Genomic DNA, 22,500 nt, shown 5'->3' with positions numbered 1-22,500 from the left:
ATTAAGATTAAGAGAAAAATACTTTACAATATGGAATGTGTATTAGTTAATGCATTTACTACCATTGAATTTAATACCTTTTACTACCATTTTTATACCTTCAAAAAAATTGATACCAGCACGAATTAGAGCTGCAACTGTAGTGGCGTAAAGGAAATATCTTTCCAAATGGAATGACATATTGCAGATAACATATGCATTTAAGTAAAGCAGAGGGATTAATTAAGATGTCACAATGGGCCTTTGTCCACAGTTTTTAATCAATGTCATACAGTATATGTCATCAATGTCAATAGACGCTCTTCTAAGAACAGTTCGGTACACTTACGGTTGTTTCTCCACTGAGCCTAGAACAGCGCAGCATGATTACAAATAGTTCTTGGCACGGTTAGGCAATCGTACTGAACTGTGCCGATAGATTCTGTGTGTGCTGACGTTGCCAAGCTACCACCAGTGTTGCCAGATATAGCGGACTTTTGCACAAAAAAAATATATTAGATGAAGATTTTATTTATTTTTAATTGATTTAAATTTAACCTAGTTATTTTAAATGTCATAATTTTTTATCATACAGCAACCAACACCAGCAGCCACAGAATTCCAACATAACCGGATCACATCAAAACACACACACTGTACTACCTTTTAGAGTATGTATAACTTTCCAAATGGGGTATAAATTCACCCCATTTGGCGTTTTAAATTTTTCTGAACATATTTAGGTGCTGCTTGTCAATCAGACAACGCACCTATGTTTGTTCTTGCTGTCAACTGCAGGTAAAACTGATCGATAAAAGTGTCATAATAAAAGAGTTTAACTGCAGGCGCAATCATCTTCTTGCAGAGATGGCAATAAGCCTCGCGGCTGTTTCCAACAATAGGAATAAGCCAGTCTTTAAGATATGAGTCCTCCAGCCAGAGGTAAAGAAACTTCCATTCCCCATCGTTTCATCAATTAATGAACGAAAGCGAGCTTGCCTATGGTTGGCAGCAAGCCAGCCAGGTAACCAGTTTGTTTCAGCGTATGCATGAACGAACACCTCATGATATCAGGTCCTATTCTCAAAATATAAATAAATCCACCCAAATTTTAGAATAAAGGCCTGCACTTAGCAAAAATTAAATATTAATAAAACAAATTGGGCTATGAAATGTAATACCTAGTCAGATGACGTTATTACTTTTTAATACTTTTCAATGCCCTTAATTTTGGCTTAGTTCATTTACTACCTTTTACAACACCGTGGACATCCTAGAACAACACATGGTTTTTATTAACAGTATTGCCAACTTGTATTTTCAGATCCTGCTAGCGACAAAGTTTCAAAAAAGCGGCTATCAAAAAATCTACCGACTTTTTTGTGTTAATGGAGATTGTTATAGATTCTTTGTGTCCATACTGTACCGTTCCAATTCAGGGTGATGCTGTTGGCCCCTCCTCTGCCTCAGAGCAATCATGGGTTGACAGCAAACTATTTAGCACCGCAAGTGTGAGGTATTTCCCTTGTACAGTCAAACCGATCAGCGTGTTCTTTGTTTATATTTAACAATTTAGTTTGACCGTTTATTCTGTTCTTATTCACAGACATTGTAGTGACAATTTCAAAACTTGTCTAGTAATAAGTTTGTTACGTCTGAGAGACGTCTGCTGCAAATTCACTGCACATCTATACTGATATACTGTATTTAAACAGCAATAAATGTAGTTGACTTGACATGCATACATAAAGCGTAGTGTAAATATAAAAACTTCTTTATTAACCATAATAGAAACGATTGGATGTGATGATATCAGTAATATACAAATTGATGTATGGTGTAATCTAGTGACATTTAGCAACTTTTAGGGCAGAGCTTAGCGCCTTTTCATAAAAAAAAGTTGACAACACTGTTTGTTTATCACCATGCTCCATTTTTCAACATTAGTTAATAAAATTAAGTTTGTTAGTTCAAGTTTACTCAGAGTGCATTAACTAATGCATTACTAAATGATAAACTATAATTATTAATACTTAATTATTATACATAGTTTGTTCATGGTCGTAAATACACTAACTAAATGTACTATATTGTAAAGTGTTATATTCCAGAGGGGTTGCAGCTGGAAGGGCATCCGATGCATAAAATATGTGCTGGATAAGTTGGCGGTTCATTCTGCTGTGGCAACCCCAGATTAATAAAGGGACTAAGTCGAAAAGAAAATTAATGAATGAAAAGTCTGTAGAATTTCTTTGTACATTAATATTTGAACATTATTAAAGCACGCTTTTACACATATATTGTATTTCTGTTCAAAAGTGTGGATCATTCGAGGATTTTTTGAAAGAACACTGCAAAATCGTTTTTCCTTTTTAGATTTTTTGTACTGCTTCGACAATTAAGAAGCATTTTCTAGACAAGTAAAAATATTGTTTTGTTAACAGAAATATAGGTTAAAATGAAGTGAGTTTTTCTTTTAAACAAGCTAAATAATCTTTCATTGCAAAGTTATATTGTTTTAGTTTGAAATAAGATTATTTTACTTATTTACTGGAAGATAATTTAGCTTGTATTACGGAAAACTGCAATGTAACTCAACAAACGGACCATCAAAACTTCATTGTTAGTCCTCGTTAGCCTTGTTTCAAAACAAATGCATTTATTAGCAAACTTCCTTTGTTCATTCATTCATTTTTCTTCGGCTTAGTCTCTATTTGAGAAGTCACCACAGCAGAATGAACAAACTATTCTGGCATATGTTTCTACGCAGCGAATGCCCTTCCAGCTGCAACCCAGTACTGGGAAACACCCATACACACTCATTCACACACATACAAATTAGTTCATCCAATTCACCAAACGCACATGTCTTTGGACTGTAAGCACCCAAAGGAAACCCACGCGAACACGGGGAGATCATGCAAACTCCACACAGAAATGCCAACTGGCTCTGCCAGGACTTATACCAGCGACCTTCTTGCTGTGAGGCGTCAGTGCTAACTACTGAGCCAATGTGCCACGAAATAGCAAACTTTGTAACAATATAAAGTCTTTATTGTCACATAAACAATTTAATGCATCTTTACTTAATACCAATAATTTCTTACAATTCTTGAAAAAATTAATGAGTGACACAAATACTTTCTATTTTGTAGAAGAACCCACACAGCAGCAATTTCAGTAAGAATGCTGCTTAGTGTTTTATATTAGAGAAATAATGGCGTATGTAGCGCCTCTTGATCGCACAGATGGAGCCATAAACAGTGATTGGGTTTTCTCTCAACAGGATGGTTGAGTGCCATGAGTGCAGTAATCAACTGTTTGGAAAATTTCCATTCTCAAGGAAAGTGTCCTCACGTCAATACTAAAGACCACTTCACCATTAAAATGCAGACTGCTATGGTGCTTGACTCAGGGCTTAAAGGAAGATTTTCACAAGAATGAAAATGCTGTCATCTTTTACTCATCTTTATGTCATTCTAAACCTGCAAACAGTGTGCCATGTTTCACCTGTTTCATTTCAAACGGGCCTAGAAACTGAATTAGCCATCTTTTAATAGCCTTTTTTATGTATACAGCTATGGGAAACATTTTCAAAGACCATTTTGAGAATTTATTATGATCTATAGTTAAGTGTTATTTCCCAGGGATGGGTTGGAAGGGCATCCGCTGCGTAAAAACATGCTGGATAAGTTGGCGGTTCATTACGCTGTGGCGACCCTGGATTATTAAAGGGACTAAGCCGAAAAGAAAATGAATGAATGATTTATGTGTTAATGTGATTTTTGCTTTATTCTGTAAACTACTGATGTAATGGTGCCATTTAGAGCATCTGTTTTGCATGAAATAAACTAAAAGTTCCATATTTTCAGACATGTTTATTTAATTTTTTAACATTACTAAGGTTAGAACAGTTTTAGTGGAAAACCTAATTGATGTAATTTAACTATTCTGACCAACTGTTCTTTTCTGGAAAAAAAAAAAAATAAAATAAAATAAAAAAAATCACCAAAGATCACTAAAGTTTTGATAATAAAGATAAGCTGTTTCTTCATTTCAAAAACGCAGAGAACGGACTTGTGTTCTTTTGAAGACCGGTCTTGCCAGGTCACCTCGGAAGAACGAACTCGGGAGACCACGAGAACGGAGAATGCGTCCTGTGAGAAATGAGATGCTGCGTTCTTCCTGATCGTCACGTGACCTTCAAACGTTTTTAATGATAAATTATTAAAACATTACAGCATTCATACAATTTTTTGATTTGTTTTTCCCCTTTTCAAAATATGTACTGTGCATTAAGACTTTACAAATATACATTGCACAATACAAATAAAACAGATTTAATACGAATTTCAGCAAATAAACACCCTTAATTCACCGTTTCATTTAGGGAAATTCCTGAGGTAAATAAGTTATATCTCCGAACTTTAATAATGAATCTATATAAAATGCTGTGCTTCCCACAGCCAGTCGCAAGGACTTCTGGGACTTCTAGAGCGAGTTTGGTGCTCAAGTCTGCATTGGTGCATCCTCGATATCAAGAACACCATCCTCTGTTCTTGCGGTCTTAAGTATTGCAACTGAACTTTGGCAGTTGATGATGACGTAACACGAGGACGCAAGATCGCTGAAGAATGCATATTAAGAAACAGCCATTGACTCTTCTGTAGTTGCATCACATACAAACACTGACGGTAAATGAAAAGCTGCTATTTTCTAGGCTGATATAACTTAAAATAATATACAACACCTAGAAAATAGCTACTTTTTATTTTGCATCTTTGTATCTACATAACTACAGAAGAGGAGTGTTTTAAATAGGAAAATTGTCTTTAAAATATGATCATTTTTGTGAGATGATAATGGCCTAATCTGATTTAATGATCTATGTTAAGCTAAAAATCTTCTCGTCAGACTCTGAGACCGATTGAGTGAAATAAAAAATGGTAAACCTCAACTTCTTAACTCTAATAGCTGCGTTCACACCAGATGCGGATAAAATGTCAAGCACGAGTGATTTACATGTTAAGTCAATACAAAGATGCAAATAGACATCCTATGAAGCGTTTCATGTGAATCACGCGGCGCAAGTAAAGCGTATTGCAAGTTTGACAGGCTTAAAATGCGTATCACGTAAATCTCTTGAGTTAGAAAAATTTCCGCGGACATTCGCATTGCGTTTACCAATCAGAAGCTTGCTCTTGTAGGGTGTCCCGAGGGGAAATCTTCTTGCCGACACCAAACAACAGCTCATCAAACTGGGCTCGACTCAGTCCGAAGACTCTATTATCCAAGTATAGTTTATAGAGGAGTTGATGATCTCAGAGCGGGGTACATCTCTGATAAGATCTAGTGGACTCCGAATGAATCTAGGCTGTTTTTCAGTCTTCATAAAGCACAGCTACAAGCTCAATGAAATCCATGTTAGCCACTTAGCATCAAAGTTATAGTCGCTGGGCAGACAAAAGCCCTGCGCATGACACATATCAGCAGCTATTGTGAAATGAATTCGACATTACCTTACGTGTGAATAGTGCGATTTATTCTCGCGCGCCACGTCTGGTGTGAACGCAGCAAAAAGGAGATATGAATTGTTTAAATAAAGGTTCTTCAAAAACGTTTTCCAAGTTAAACATCACTTAGGAAATATTGGGAAAGGAATAAAAATTAATACAAAATACTAATAAATTTTTATAAATTTAAAGTATACTCTATTTAGTTTGGGGTGGCACAGTGGTTGCTGGTTCGAGTCCTGGCTCGAACCAGTTGGCATTTCTGTGTGGCGTTTGCATGTTCTCCTCGTGATACATGGGTTCTGAGTGCTCCAGTTTCCCCCACAGTCAAAAGACATGCGCTATAGGTGAATTAAATGAACTAAACTGGCCGTTGTGTATGAGTGTGTCTGTGTGTAAATGTGAGTGTATGGGTGTTTTCCAGTACTGGATTGCTGCTGAAAGGGCATCCGTATCGTAAAACATATGCGGAATAGTTTACGGTTCATTCCGCTGTGGCGACCCCAGATAAATAAGAGACTAAGCTGAAGGAAAATGAATAAATGAATGTATATAGTCTCATGAAAAATAAGCAGCAGACTTTTCCTTCTCAGATTTACAATATGTCTCTTTGCCATTTTGAAGCTTTCAGCAGAAAGCGAAGATATCATAAATGTTTGGAAAAAAATAACACCGGTTTATTTCCTTTCTGGATGAGTTACACCTTTACATACTACTTCTTGTGTGCTTCTCTCAAGCGTTTTATCAGAGTAAACGCGATCACACTGTGATTTCACCCCTTCTGCCTTGATTTATTTTGAAGCTTGTGTGCAGAACTCTCCCCTGTGGGCTTCTGCTCATCGTCTTTATCTTTTTTCTTCTCTGATCTGAACGGGAAATACTTGTCTCGTAGGTAAAGAGGCCGCATTCTTATTGCAGAGTCTGAACAAGCTGGGCTCACCAGAAGAGAAGGTGGAAATGGTGTTGAAGAAATACAGCGAGCTGGTGAGTATCCAGACCCAAGAGAGATAAACGCTCTCTGAACAGTTTTCACCGCCGGCAAAAAAAAAAAAACAATGCATGGAGGACAGTTAAGAGGAAACAAACAGAACCCAAACCAGATTGACAAAGAGAGAAAATAAAAGAACTCCTGGTGTGATGTTAAGAGCGGTTCCACTGATACGGCGATGACCTAAATATCTGGCGCCCCAAGCTGAATAAGCAAATCTGAACGCAAGGCCATATGCTACACACGAAAGCCAGTCTTCACAGAGATAAAGCCAGAGATACAGACGTTCTTATTATTATTATTTTTTTTTTACAAATAATGGCATCTTCACTATTCAAAATGAAAAGGGAATCAAGTATTAGGGAAAATTAAGTCATTTTAGTTGTAGCTATACCATGGCATGTTGGTAAAAAATGTTTTACAAAAATAACCAAGGCACTTAAATAAAGACCCTTTATCTTGTTGAAAAAGCATTGATCAAAGTTAAAGAAAAGCAATGAATGTAGTAGGATTACAACTTAAATTTTTAAACGTTATAGCAATCATTAATGAGTAAGAAGTGAATCAACAGCCTCTTACAGACTTCACTAGTCTCTCACATTCTGAATGCCAATTTGCATACTATCCATCCTAAATAGTTCTTTAAAATAGAATAAGTATGTTGAAAAAGAGTATGCCAAAGGTGGTTAGAGTATGCCATACTCTAACCACCAGAGTTGGGTGTAACACGTTCAATGGTGTGAAGTAACAAACTACAAATAGAAAAATAAAAGAAAATAAAAATATGTATCACAAAATACGAAAAACTGCTAATTTACGGATATTTATATTTATTCAGTGTAGGTTGTTCTCTAATTTTCATCTCAACTGATGAGTAGAACACGATATATGCCAGATAGCTTTCCCCATTCCAAATCCAGATTTTCCCTAAAGTAATATACTGTACAGTCTAAGAGCAATGTTTTTTTGGTGTATGTGGTGATGCATGTATCACACCTGTGCATGTTTTGTGCAGGTGGACGAACACAGAACTGAGAAGAAACAGCTGGAGCGGTTTCAGCAGAGACAGGGTCTTCTGGTCAAGCAGAGAGATCAGCTTCAGTTCGAACACAGTCGTGCCATTCTGGCCCGCAGTAAGCTGGAGACACTCTGCAGGGAACTTCAGAGACATAACAGGACACTGAAGGTGAGGACACTTCTATGACAGCTTAACAGATCTGAGCTGGGAAAGAAAGAAAAGTTAGGCTATGATGTCACGGTGTAATATTTTGCTTTTTTTTTCAATCTAAAATCAGTTTGTAGTTTTCTCTTTTTTGTGTGTTTTCCATACTGTCCCAACTTTTTTTGATTTGGGGTTGTGTATATTAGTAAAACATACTATATACTATATATTGGGGAATAATGCATTTTTTACATCCATAGAAAAAAAATCCTACACTCAGTGTTTTGTCATTCAGGATTCTGTCTATGTGAACCACAATAACACACCTTATAGCAGCATCTGTGGCGTGTTGAAGAGTGTTTAGCGTCTGACTTGTTGTCCTGTTATCCCGTTTCCCATGTCAGTGTTTTGATTGCTGAGATTGAGTCTGAGGAAACGCTGTCTTTGAGCCCAGTGGGACGTTAGTGCAGTGCCTCTGTGTCTTGGCCTTCTCAGACTCAAAGCGCTGCTGACAGGTCACTGTGACGAGAGGGATAGTGTTACAGAGCTTCAGTGCCATTTGCCCTTCTTTTATAAATCAAAAGTCAAAGAGAATGTTTCACTGGCTCAAATCACCGAAGAGGCCGTGATCTCCCGTTCTGTCGCAGCGACTACAGCTATGCTAAAGTCTGCATTATGCATGTTGTTGTGTACTCAATTCCTTAAATATACTAGTTAATTAGGTTTTAATTAATAGTTAATTAGGTTTTATTTTACATGGAGCAAATTGACACCACAGATTGACATCATGTGAATCTAAAGGCCTGTTTACGCTTTGTGTTTACGCTAGGGCTGTGAAGCAAATAAAACAGTTAAATCTAATTAATTGCAAGTTGTGCTGATTTATTTGTCTTATTAATCACAATTAATCACATATAAACATTTGCTGAAAAACGTAACCCCAAAATAACAGTTAAAATGATGTTTGATGAATAATGAACAGATATTGCACAAAACAACTTTTATTACCAATTTTCTTGAACGCAAATCTCTCACTTTTAGCTCTGTGATGGTGCTATACAAAATTCAGGGTTTGGTATATATTTCGGCTTGTCGATCAAGGTTTGGTAAATTTTTGGTGTGGTTGAAAAATGCAGAAAACTTTAAATTGTTAATCATTTTTTATTATAAATTTTTACATTTGTGAATATCAACAGTTTAATGAGATTTAAAATAAAACGCCTTCTTGGTTTAATTAAAATATATAGATAGAAATAAAACTGAATTCTTTAATAATTTCCCCAAATTTCCCACAATAATTCTCAAATTATATTATAAAATAGAATTCTCCTTTTAGTAATATAAAAACAAATATAAAAATTAGGACTGGGCAATGTGGGCAGATATAAACATACACAACCGGTCAAAAGTTTGAGGTCAGTAAAATTTTAAAATGTATTAAAATAGGCTTATCCTGCTCACCAAGGCTGCTTTTAATTTGTCAAAAGTACAGTACAAATAGTGAAATGTTATTGCACTATATATAAAAAAAAAAACTGTTCAAAAGTAGTTCCTCATTTAATTTAATAATTTATTCCAGTGATTTTAAAGATGAATATTCAGCTTCATTACTCTAGTCCTCAGTCATATGATCCTTTAGAAATCACTCAAATATTAATTATTATTGTAATTAGCATTATTTTGGGCAGCACAATTGCCTCACAGCAAGAAGGTTGCTGGTTCAGTTAGCATTTCTGTCTGGAGTTTGTGAGTTCTCTGCGTGTTTGCATGGGTTTCCTCTAGGTGCTCCGGTTTCCCCCACAAGTCCAAAAGACATGTGGTACAGGTGAATTGGGTACACTAAATTGTCCGTAGTGTATGAGTGTGAATGAGTGTGAACAATCAATGTCCATTTGACAGGATGCCATGGTTAAACCCCTACTCTTTTTCAAATGACATCCTGGGATTTTTAACAACCCAAACAAATCCAAATGACGGCACTCACTAAGAAATATGGAGTCTTCGTTCACTATACTGGGGTGCTTAGGACCCACACAGACCACAGGTTGAACACCCCCTGCTGGTCTCACTAACACCACTTCCAGCAGCAACCTAGTCACAGAACAAACCATTGTTACAATGACATGCTTAACTAACCTAGCTAAGCCTTTAAATTGCACTTTAAGTTGAATACTAGTATCCTGAAAAACATCTAGTAAAATATTATGTACTTTCATCATGGCAAAGATTAAAGAAACCAGTTATTAGAAATGAGTTATTAAAACTATTCTTTAGAAATGCGTTGAAAGAATATAAAAGAAATATAAAATAATTTAAATTTAACAGCAGGGCTAATAATTCTGACTTCAACTGTATATATACATAAAAATAAAACAATAGCAGCTAAATTTACGAAGGTCTCTCTCAACTAAGCTCCAGTATTTTTATTTTTACCAAAGCTGCTTCCAGTTGTCAGATATAGCAGGTTCACTCATTGCTTTTTTACCCTGCCAAATGTGTGTGTAATATGAAAGGTGTTATGAATCTTGCGCAAAGCACCTGGAGCTGTTTTCTCTTTGCCGTTCAGCAACTGATTTCAGTCCATTTGTACTATTCAATAAACAGCTGCTGGAGGACTTTACAAGAAAAGACTGCTGTTTCTGTCCCAGCTTTTATTCTCTCTCTGTTTTTGTGGTCTGTAAGGTGACTCAGAGGAGCTTTCTAATCGTGTTTGTGTTGTTTTTTTCTCCTCCGGGCATTGAAGATATTAAACTCTTGCTCTAATATGAACTCTGCATGTCTTTGGAAGTTGCCGCTATTCCTCCCTCGAGGCCTGCGTTGACCTTGTTCGCTCTCCAATCAATTTTATTTAAGTGTTCTAGAAGCCATTTAATGAGCAGGTCAGAGCAGAACATCGAAGCCCTGTGTGTAAGGTGCAACTCTGCTATGAGGACGGTAAATTAGATTTAATCTGGGGTCATTTCCCTTAGCGCCGTTCACCTCTCTGATGAGCGTGTGTAAGTGGAAGAACAACTTCACCTTTTTCTGGCGGGAGTCTGAGGCTCGCGGCGTGTGTAAACACAGGCAAACAAACAGCTTCGGCTCTTGAGACGAAAGATCCATGCTTGGATTCCTTACGATTAGCTGAGTCAGTAAGCCAGCATTTCTGAAACAAGAGCTCATGTTTACTGAGAGCACACATTGGATGGCTTGGTTAGCATTCAGCAATGTCCAATTGCGGACACTAAAAGAGACGTTGTTTACTTCAAGGCACACACACATATATATATATATATATATCATTAAGCATGACATGTTATTGACATTATTAGCCATAATTTCTACTGTATATCATGTTACTTTCCACTATATGTATTAAATTCAGTGTTGGGTAAAGTTAAATTTTAATTTTTATATATAATAAGTTTAAAAAGTAACTAAATGTGCTACTTAGTTATTTTTTAAGCAAAGTACTGTAAAAGTGTGTTGTTGTTTTTAAAAATATATTACTTTTTTACCCTACATTGATTAAGTAATGTGGTAAAAGCACCTTGCAAAAGGTTGTCGCTTTATAATAATAATAATAATAATAATAATAATAATAATAATAACAACAATAATAATTCCTTACATTTATTTAATCGCTATTCTGGACACTTAAACAACTTTACACATAGGGGGATTCTCCTCATTCTGCTGCATCCACCTGGATGACGCAATAACAGACATATTGTACCAGACCACACGCCAGCTGATTGGTGGAGAGGTGACGAATTGGAGGAGAGTGATGAAACCAATTATGATATGGGAATGGTTAGGAGGCCATGATGGACAGAGGCCAGTTGGCAAATTTAGCTAGGATGCCAGGGTTAAACCCCTTCTCTTTGTCGAAGGACATGCTGGGATTTTTAACAACCCAAACAAATCCAAATAATGTCACTCACTGAGCATATAGAGTCCCCTTTACTATACTGGGGTGCTTAGGACCCACACAGACCAGAGGTTAAGCACCCCGTTGGTCTGACTAACACCACTTCCAGCAGCAACCTAGCTTTCCCATGTGGTCTCCCATCCAGGTACTGACTGGGCACAGCCCTGCTTCTGTGGGCAACCATGTGAGAGTTGCAGAGAGCTAGCTGCTGTCAAATGAATACTTTATTAATACTTTTATACTATAATATTTATAAACACTTTTAATTTACAGATTTTTATATGTAGGTCACTTTTTTTCATAATGCATAATATATGTTTGCTAATTCTCAGATACCATTCATGTGTTTCTATTTCAAATTAGATTTATTTTCATATTTTCTATTCACATTTTCGTTTAAATTTTGCCGATTTTTGGAGGTTTTAGTATTTCTGTATCTATAATATTACTTCAAGCAAAGTACTACGAAATAATTTTATGTTATTTATTTAATTATATTACGTTTTTACCCAACACTGATAAAATAATGTGGCAAAAGCACCTTGCAAAAGGTCTTCGCTTACTCTTTTTCCATTTCCATTTTAGTTTAATTTTCACATATTTTTGAAAGTTTTAATATTTCTCTATTTATATTATGGTTTCTTTAATGCATTAAGTTTTAAAAATGTAGTGATTTTAATATGTCAAAATTTTTATTTTAGTTAATTGAAAATGAATAATTTCAATAGAATAAGCATTTAAAAAGTTTGTTCAATGTGTTTATCAATTTTTTTTAGTTTTAATTAAAAAACAATGGCGATTCATTCCACTGTGGTGACCCATAATGATTAAGGGATTAAGCTGAAGGAAAAACAAATGAAAGAATGTATAAATTAACCAATATAAATTTTCACAAATGAAGTTCAATTTTAATGACTTGTGAGAGTCAGGTAAAACTAACGTCATATAATGCATGATGTTATATAATACAAAACATTATTTAAGAAGTTGTTGGCCCAAAAATTTTATTCAAATTTACTCTCATGTGGTTCCAAATCTTTTTCAGTTTAACTTCTGATCGAACACAAAAGCAGGGTTGTTGCTAGAAGGGATATGGCCCTGGACGGAAGTTAATGAAAATTATTTATATTATTTATTAATCTACCCATTAATTGTATTTTATTAACATGTACCCCTATTTATCACAGTAATGTAAAAAACAATTATACCAAATATTAATTGTTAAATTATTGATTAAATTGTATTTTATTAACGTCTACTTCCACCACAACCCTACACTCAACCCACAAAGAAACGTAAATGTTTTAGTTACTGGTGTACAATGTCACAAAAATTATACTATATTATTGTAACCACAGCTGGATCTCATCTAGACATTACAAAAAAAGCAGATATGTCGAGAAATATCGGAAACTGATTGACATCAATTGGTGAAAATAATTCTATGGAATTTAGTGGCAACCAGTTTTTGTGTTCAACTGAGGAAAGAAACTCTAACAGGTTTGAAACAAGTGAAGGGTGAGTAAATAATTTCTGGGTGAACTATCCTTTCAACTGAACCTATTTACTGTAGACTGTAACTTTAAGCCACAGTACGAGTAATCCATTCTATTCCACCAATGTTTAAAATGCCATTTCCACAATACATGATTTATCCATCTTGCACCCTGTCAGAGCACTAGACCTAGATTGCTTTCTTCACTCAAGGCTTCATATGCCCAGATTTGCCATGCTTTCCTTCTGTGTTTCTCCCTGTAGGAAGAGAGTCTGCAGAGGCTGCGGGAGGATGAAATGAAGCGGAAGGAGATCACCACTCATTTCCAGAGCACACTGGTGGACATTCAGAGTCAGATCGAGCAGCACAGCAACCGCAACAACAAGCTGTGCAAGGAGAACAGCGAATTGGCCGGCAAACTCAAGACCATTATAGAGCAGTACGAGCGGAGAGAGGAGGTCAGGAATCAACACATTTCATCTACAGTTGAAGTCATATTTATTAGCCCTTCTTTAATTTTTCAAATATTTCCCAAATGATGTTTAACAGAGCTAAGAATTTGTCACAATATTTCCAATATTTTGTTTTCTTTTGGAGAAAGTCTTATTTGTTTTATTTAGACTAGAATAAAAACAGTTGTTAATTTTTTTTTAACCATTTTAATGTCAATTCTATTAGCTCTCTTAAGCAATATTTAGGTTGATTGTCTACAGAATAAACCATAATTATACAATGAATTAACCTAGTTAAGCCTTTAAATGTCACGTTAAGCTGTATAGAAGTGTCTTGAAAAATATCTAGTAAGATTTTATTTACTGTCATCATGGCAAAAAATAAAAGAAATCAGTTATTAAAACTATTATATATAGAAATGTGTTGAGAAAATCTCTTAAACAGAAATTGGGGGAAAAATCTATAGAGTGGCTAATAATTCAAGAGGGCTAATAATTCTGTTATTATTAAATAGCTCAACTGTAGTCATTGAAGTTCACTTATTATGCTTTCATGTAATGTTTAAAGGCGTAGTACACAATATTTAAATAATGGTTTGGACAAGTGTTGGTCAAAAGTAATATTACAATTTAAAGCCTATCTTACTCTTAAAAACAAAAATGCAAAAACTACATGAAAACCATTTTCTCATTACTTTCCTTAAAAGAAACTAAACTGTAAAAAACAATAATAATAATTAACAGTTATCGTATTTTGTGATTCACAAGTTTATTTCAGCTGCAAGTTTTGTCTCTGCTCTGTCAGCTTTTTAATGTCAAAATTAATTTAAATTTAAAATTCAACTCAACAGTGACTTTTATCGACATTTTAGTAGAGATCCTCCAATCAGGATTTTTGCAGTCCCGATTCCTTGTCATGGTGATCAGCTGATACAGAGTACCGATTCTGATGCTTCAAGCTTTATAATGCATTAAAGCACATTTTCCATGCATGCTACTTTAGTGGAGATCTCTACATAATTCAAAGGATTCTGCATATAATCCCTTAAACAAATGGTTTCTTATAACCATTTAGGTGTGAACATGTTATGGTCAGAAGCAGCTTTACAGAAAGCAATAGAATAAACTGAAAAATTACAAACAATTTAATTTGAAAACATTGCAGATGATAAAAGAAGAATTCAACATATATCTCAATCAGGAACGAGTTTAGATATGAATATGGTATGAATATGCAGGAGACTCGGGGAGCTTCCACGAGAGGTCATATGGTTGTATGAGACACTAGATATGAGTGATCGCTTTGTTGGTGTCACAGTGGCAATGGATATACAATATACTTGATATTTACCTTATTCTCAGCAGACGAGCGGGCGCTGCCATTTGAATCTTTTTGTCTCGCGACTTCCGGTCACATTCACTTCCATTCATTTTTTGACGCTAACAACTGCTCGTTACGCTGCTTGATGTTGCAATTTAATATTTTCTTATTATATTATGCTACTTGGTCTGTGTAGTCATGCAAACATTTGTTTGTTGAGCAAGTAGTTTGGCCATTTTCTGCCGTTTATTATTCCTAGTCTTTTTCTCCCATAGGCGACTGAATCGGAAGTTCTAAGACAATCGCGAAAACAGGCGCACTTCCGCATTTTAGAATAAGGTCAATACAATGGTTGCAACAAAGAGAACATCACTCGCGTGAGTCACGCCAATTATTAGATTAGGTTCAACTTTATGCGTTATTTATATTTTAAGTACAATGCAACGAAATACAATTAACTGTATAAACAGAGGTCATACTGCTTCTGTATGTATTTTTGATTGGGTTTAGGTCAGTGTCTCGATAAGTGATCTGAACATACAACAAAACGTACCCTAAGTAATGTATTTCAGATTAGCAAAAAATGTAGACAGTGGCCTTTAGTGGATTTTTGATCTGAAAAGTATATTTATTGGTTATATTTCATATTTAGTTGGTTATATTCGTTCATTTTTGACAATTTGTGACACGGTGCCTATATTGTTTACAATGCATGCTACTTTGAATATTCGCTCTGAAATCGCATGAAAGCATGACTTCAAAACGACATTAGCACTAATTAATGAACAATGTTGTACTTTGAAAGTCGTTGGCTGCTAATATGATTACCATATTTAGAAATTCCAAAGAACATTTTCGTGAAACTATATTATTAAAAAGAAAGTCTGAAATGTCTGGATTTAAAACTAACTTTACCTCAATCAAATATAACCGAAGCGATGTAATTCAGGTTTTGCAAAAAAGTGTAGACTGAGGATTTTACTTTGAATGAGCCTGGCTGTGTATATTTGTGTTTTTTTCTTCTCTTTTTCTAGTTCCCTACTCACTATCGTTAAAGAAATGGTGCTCTGTTTTTTTTTATTGCGATTTTCATGCAGCTCTACATTTTAAGCATTTTGATCATTTATTTGCACAACAATGTCAATCTGCTTCACGTTTTTTGAAAAGATATCATTATATTTCCTCTGCATGCATAAGATGCAAGAAAGGATTTTCTAAAAAACGGTGACATCATGTTCAGTCTATAGACATTTGCAGGCACGTAGTGTTTTTCTTAACAAGGTGACATTGTCAACTGCTGGCCTGACATGTAGAAAACAGCATTTTATTCTATTTATGTTCTATGTAAATGGATCACTTTGACAAATTAGTTGTCTACATGCAATAGTTTTTAAAAAGTACATTTAGCACACTGCTGTCTCATACAGTAAATGTAGTCTAGAGTTGATGATTCAATGCATTTTATGAGAAAATGTTTTTTTTTTACCTTGGATGTAAATCTATTGTAGAAGGCTTTCTAAAAACAGCATAATGGGGCACTTTAAACTTCACACATAAGCAGTGCTTCAGCAGGCCCAGCGTTCACAGTGTTTCTGCTGCATAGAGGACTCTATTTTCAGCCACACTGCTGCTGTGCTCTTCAACACAGCACGGACAGTGTGAATACTGTAACCTGTTAATATGAGCCCAGAAATAAATATGTGCTTTAGGTGGTAAGTAGACCAAAGACCCGTGCAGCCAGTGGACAGCGAAAGCCATCAAAAAGAACCGACCGTTTCAAACATCCCAATATCTAGAACATCTGTCAAAGCGATTCGGCCGCAGATCCATTTAAAGCTGCACCGCAAGGCACAGTGCGGATTAGATTTTGGTACGCTTGCATTATAAGTGATTGCAAGATGTCTGAAAATGCATCTGATTGGATCTTTTTACCTGAGCCATTACACACTTAAGTCAAATTCTGCACCAACTCTGACAGTCAAAAGTTGTTCATAATTAACTTTTTTTTTTCAGTGTCAGTGTCAACGCTACCCATTCACTTTGAATGGGTGACGTCAAGTGTTGCCGAATTGAATTGAGTCCGTCTGCACTGCTTCAGTGGCATTGGCCGCTGCAAAAGTTGAGAATTCCTCAACTATTCAAGCGCCAACAGAAGCGTCAGCCAATCAGAATGATTTATGCAAATACCCCAGCTCAGGCAGTAAGCTGATTGCGGACTTATTTCATTGGCTGATGCTGCTATGACAATCGCGTCTGCCCCAAATTCAGACCAGCCCTCTGTCAAGCGTTGACACTGAAGCCCCGTGTGAATCAGGCATTATAGATAGGGTGAAGAGCTCTGTCACCTGGGAGGAGTTTGGAGTAGAGCCGCTGCTCCTCCACATGGAGAGAGGTCAGCTAAGGTGGCTTGGGCATCTGTTTCGGATGCCTTCTGGACGCCTACCTAGGTAGGTGTACCTATGTCTCTAGGCTGGCCTGTTAATGCCTCTAGATGATCCCTGAGGAGCTGGAGGAAGTGTCTGGGGAGAGGGAAGTCTGGGGTTCACTCCTGAGACTGCTGACAACGGGACGTGGCCCCAGAAAAGCAGATGAAAATGAATGAATGAAATGAATTAATAAAACTCCTCAAAATATATGAAATTAATCCAATATTGTGAAATTTTGTACATTTTAGTAAGCAATTTATGCATGCTATCCAAAGCTGATAGCACTTGGGGTTAATTATTAGTAATATTGAATCTTGTTATTAGTAATAAATAAATAATCACTAAATAATGATCAATTTACTACTTACAAAAAGCTATTCATTTGTCTTTCATCTTTTCCTTTTTAGAAAAACATATGAATAATATACATACATAAATTAAAAGTACATTAAACAAAATAAATAAAAAACACCATCATTATTTCCTGTTAATCTACACAGATCTGAACTCTATCTAGGCATGGGCTGGTACAAGTTTCTAACGGTGTGATAACCTTGGATAAAAATGCCACAGCCTGATGGTATTACGGTATTGTGATTACTGCTCAAAAATAAATTCTTTTTAAATGTCTGGGTAAAACAAACACTAATTAAATAAATAACTTTATTACACATTAAACACAATTTATTGTATTTTAAAAAACGTTTAAAATATTTTGGAACAGTAAACATGTCAGGCTACATTTAAAACAAATCATTGACTTCAGCGCTCTTCATTTGTTTCAAAAACAAAGATTTCATTACAACACATTAAAAAATTCATTAAAAAAACTTACATATACCTTGGAAACAGTTTAACAGAACATTTTAGCGGTTGTAAAACCTTGACTTTTCCAAATCGCAGTAAACTTTGAAATTGGTTATGGTGCCATGCATCTAAATGAAATCCATCCAAATTGATTTGAGCAATACGGAAATTATATTGAAACGATGTTGAAAATTCAATTTAAAAGCACAGGATTAATTTATATTTTACAAAGGCCTACATCAAACAATGTTTTTAATTAATATTTCTCAATATTACAAATGTATTTTCAATTAGGCCTAATTAAACCCTGCCTTGGTGAGAAACTTTTATCAAAAAGATTTTCAGTCACACCTTTTGACAGAAAATGTACGCTAACTTTAAAGTAACTAGGAGTCTGGCAGAGCTGTAATTTCACAACACGAGGTTGAGGAAAAACTACACCCTCACTCACACCTTCCAAACCTGCGACATCATGCACAGCAAACACACGTTTCTGACTTTGACTCGGTGATTCGCGCCCTGTTTTGACAGTGAATGCTGCACCTTGTGGAAGACTCTTAGGTATCTAGTCGCACGAGGATTCACCGGAGGATTGACAAGCCTGATGTGAGGAGAAGTTAAGCTCAATCTGTCATTCTGAAGAAAAAAACAGTTCGTTCATTCACAGCTGTGCTCTCGACTGAAAAACAGGCCGCTTTTAGGCAAGACTGCAGATTACATTATGTTATGGGTCTTTACTGCCCTCTGCTGGCTGAAGAAGCAAGACGCAACACAAAAAAAAATAGCCAGGGCGTCGTGTTTAAGACAAGTGGTGCGCGCTGCAGAGCCATTTGAGGAGAGCTGAGCTCCAGCGAGGGGGAGCATGAGCTGTCGCTCCTCCTCCTGTAAGCTGTTTTAATGCGTACACCAACCCCACCCCTAACCCTACCCCCAGTGACATCACTCGTAGAAGAAGTGCAAAAAAGGTGGAGCTCAAGTTTAAGCTCCCCCTCGCTGGAGCTCAGGTCTCCTCAAATGGCTCTGCAGCGAGCACCACTTGGTTTAAAGGGGTAGTTCACCAAACATTGAAGGTTCTGTCATTATTTCAATCAATTAAATTTCTCATTTCTGTCAAACACAACAAAATATATATTTAAAGAAACCTGTAACCATTGACTTCCATTGTATTTGATGCACAGCTCAGTTTTTATAGTGTATATGCAGAGCTGATGTTTTTTCCCATACTTATAAACTTTTGGTGAATGGTTAATGGGACTTTTTTCATTTTATACAGTTCCTTTTACAGCATTGACATTGTACTGTAATTAAAATATAATCAGTTAAACAGACTTCAGCGTTTATTTAGTTGCTCAGGCGTAAAACGAGATGAAAGCCATTTACATGCACGTGCCCGCCAGGACTAGCGCAGAAGCTCCATTGAATATACTGTGGTAAAATAAATGTTTATATTTTTAAGACATGGCGGGAATTAATTGAATGCAGTGCTTCTTGTATATTCTGAGACCCACTTTATATTGGATATCATTCAGCCAGTGGAGACCCAAATTAAGGAAAAACTTTTTAGTAATTACACATCTATGGTTACTATTATGGTGGACTTGTAGCAAACTTGACTTCAAGTGACTGACACTTTTCTCGAAATGTAGCTGTTAATGTCCATGTCTCACCTAGTCTTGCACAGTAAGCCTGACTGGAACATTTCGACAAAGCATCATTTTATTTTGGATATGCTAATTCTACACCCTTGCATCAGCATTAGGACTGCCGCTATGCTAGACTGTTTTAAAAAAACTTCTTAAGACTCACTTTTTTGCATTGCTTTTAAGGATGATACTTTTTCGTAATTTTTTTAATGCATCTTATGGTTTATATTTTTACTGTTTTGCTGTATCTTTTTATTGTTGTGCTATTTCTGCTTTTGTTATATTTTGCCTTGTGGTGCTTTGAGTCTAAGGAAAGCGCATTATAATAACATTTAATATTAATATTATTTGTTGTTTTTATGGAGTCAATGGTTACAGAATTTCAGCTCTCTTCAAAATACCTTTTGTGTGTGTGTGTGTTCAAAAGAACAAGACAAAAAAAACTCAATGAGGTTTGAAGCAAGTCAAGTTGACTAAATGATGGCAGAATTGTCATTTTTAGGCATACCATCTCTTCAAGTTTTCATATAGTCATTTTTTTAGCTAAGAAAACATTCATAATATACCTTTAGGGGTTTCTTGTAGTACTTTATCAATTTGTGTTAAAGGATTTCGGCTACATTAAGCCATAAATCTCCAGCAGCACTTCACAACAAACTTCACCGTTTTATACATACACACAAAGAAAAAAAATGTATAAAAAGGTACCATTTTGTACTGTCAGGTGGACATTAGTACCTTTAGCTTTAACTCTTCTACTTTTAATGGTCATTTTGTACCTTTAAGGTATGAGTTTGACCGTTTTTAGATATTAAATGTACATTCAAGGACCTGTTGAGAACAAAATATACTTTTTGAAAAGGGAGCTACCACTCCAGTGACCGATTTTGTACCTTTATTTCTAGTGTATCTGCATTTGAAAGATTTTTGGAGAGATTTATTATTTATCTGATTTTGTACAAAATTTTATTTTACAAAAATGTGAAAATTATTTCACAGTATTTTCATAATTATGGAATAATAAATATGACCAAGCGCTGTCACCTCACAGCAAGAAGGTTGCTGGTTTGAGCCCCAGCTGGATCAGTTGGCATTTCTGTGTGAAGTTTTCATGTTCTCCCCGTGTTTGTGTGGGTTTCCTCCGGGTGCTTTAGTTTCCCCCACAAGTCAAAAGACATGCAGTATAGGTAAATTGGGTAAGCTGAAGTGTCCGTAGTGTATGTGTGTGAATGAGTGTATGGGTGTTTCCCAGTGATTGGTTGCAGCTGGAAGGTATTCCAATGCATAAAACATATGCTGGATAAAATAGAGCTTGATTCTGCTGTGTTGACTTCTGATTAATAAAGGGACTAAGCCGAAAATAAATTAAATGAATGAATAAATATGACCAAAAATGAAACAATAATTTTTTATCTGACTTCATACAATGTTGTTATTTTTTTTTAATGGGCTAGAAACAGATTAGTGCAATTTTATTGAAATTATACCTTATTTGCATATTTAAGGAACATTCTGGAAAACAATGAAAACAATGTTTGTGATTCTTAATAAATCAACTGAGGAATTATGCTGATACATATTAGTTTTTTATCCTGTTCACCTGCAGTGTCTTAAAGTGCCTTAATTAGATTTACACAAGAAGAACATCTTCCTGGAAGAAGAAGAAGAACAATAGCCAGTCGCCACCCTCTGATTTAAAAAAAAAAAAGATTGATACTCAAGCTGTTCCAAGAAAAACAGAGGATGTTGATCCTGGAAGATGTTCTGCTTGTGAAAATCACACTGTGAGATGATGGAGACTATTTCCATTGTTAAAATGTTATGCTGCGTTGACTGATGCTGTCAAAGCTTCATTTCGAAGAAGTGATGAGCTGGAAAAACAAACACCATACAATTCTATAAGGAGCACTTGTTTTCAGATAATATCTGTTTTAAAGGTTGCACAGTCAAAATGAAAGACAAAATTATAGCTATTATATTATAAATATTTATAAAGTGATGTTTAACAGAGCAAGGAACATTTTCACAATGTATCCTGTTATACTTTTCCTCTGGAAAAAGTCATATCTTTTGTTGTGGTTGAAATTGAAAAAAATTAGTTTTATTTATTTATTTTATTTTTTTTTAAATAAATAAATAAATACATAAAAAATAAATAAAAAATGCTAAGGTCAGTATTATTGACCCAATATTAATATTACACATTTTGTTGTTCATAAAATAGTATAAACTAGCTGTAAAAAATATTATTACTATTAGTAGTAGTAGTAGTAAAATATTATGTAATCAAAGACAAAATAAATTAGTTATTAAAACTACTATGGTTAAAATGCATTGAAAAATATCGTTAAAAAGTTTAAAAGGTAAACAGAACTTGGTAAATATATATATATTTATATATTTTTTTCCACAGGATAATAATTTTATCTTCAACTGTACTTGTTTTCTCAATCAAAAATATTATAGATATTATTTACTCTACTTCCACTTGTTCTACTCAGACCTGTTTGAATTTGTCTTTTCTGTTAAACACAACAGAAGATATTTAAAGAAAATGGAAACCTGTAACCACACTCTCAGAAATAAAGGTATGCAAGCTGTCACTGGGGTGGTACCTTTTCAAAAGATACAAATTTGTACCTAAAAAAAAGTGCATATTAATACCTCAAGGGTACATAATAGTACATAAAAAGTACAAAAGTGTTCCTCTTAAATTTTAGGTACTAAACTATACTTTTGAGGTACCAATATAAACCCTTTATGTACAAATATGTATCTTTTGAAAAGGAACCACCCCAGTGACA

The 22,500-nt window shown here is 35.2% G+C and overlaps 1 protein-coding gene across 7 annotated transcripts in view; it reads left to right on the top strand.

Moving 5' to 3' along the window:
* Positions 1-22,500, top strand: part of txlnba (taxilin beta a) — a 41,214-nt gene that overhangs the window by 9,351 nt on the left and 9,363 nt on the right. For 6 of the 7 annotated variants that reach the window (XM_073933548.1, XM_073933546.1, XM_005160808.6 and 3 more), the window contains exons 3-5: positions 6,385-6,476; positions 7,496-7,666; positions 13,311-13,505. In XM_073933548.1, the coding sequence (XP_073789649.1) occupies positions 6,385-6,476; positions 7,496-7,666; positions 13,311-13,505 (458 nt within the window). Of the gene's footprint in view, positions 1-6,384; positions 6,477-7,495; positions 7,667-13,310; positions 13,506-22,500 lie in introns of those variants that run through there. The other variant, XM_073933550.1, reaches the window with a different exon arrangement.

The sequence above is a fragment of the Danio rerio genome, chromosome 20 (assembly GCF_049306965.1).
Source record: "Danio rerio strain Tuebingen ecotype United States chromosome 20, GRCz12tu, whole genome shotgun sequence".
NCBI classification, from domain to species: domain Eukaryota; kingdom Metazoa; phylum Chordata; class Actinopteri; order Cypriniformes; family Danionidae; genus Danio; species Danio rerio.
The sequence above is the reverse complement of the archived record's forward strand: the minus strand, read 5'-3'. Positions and strand labels throughout refer to the sequence as shown.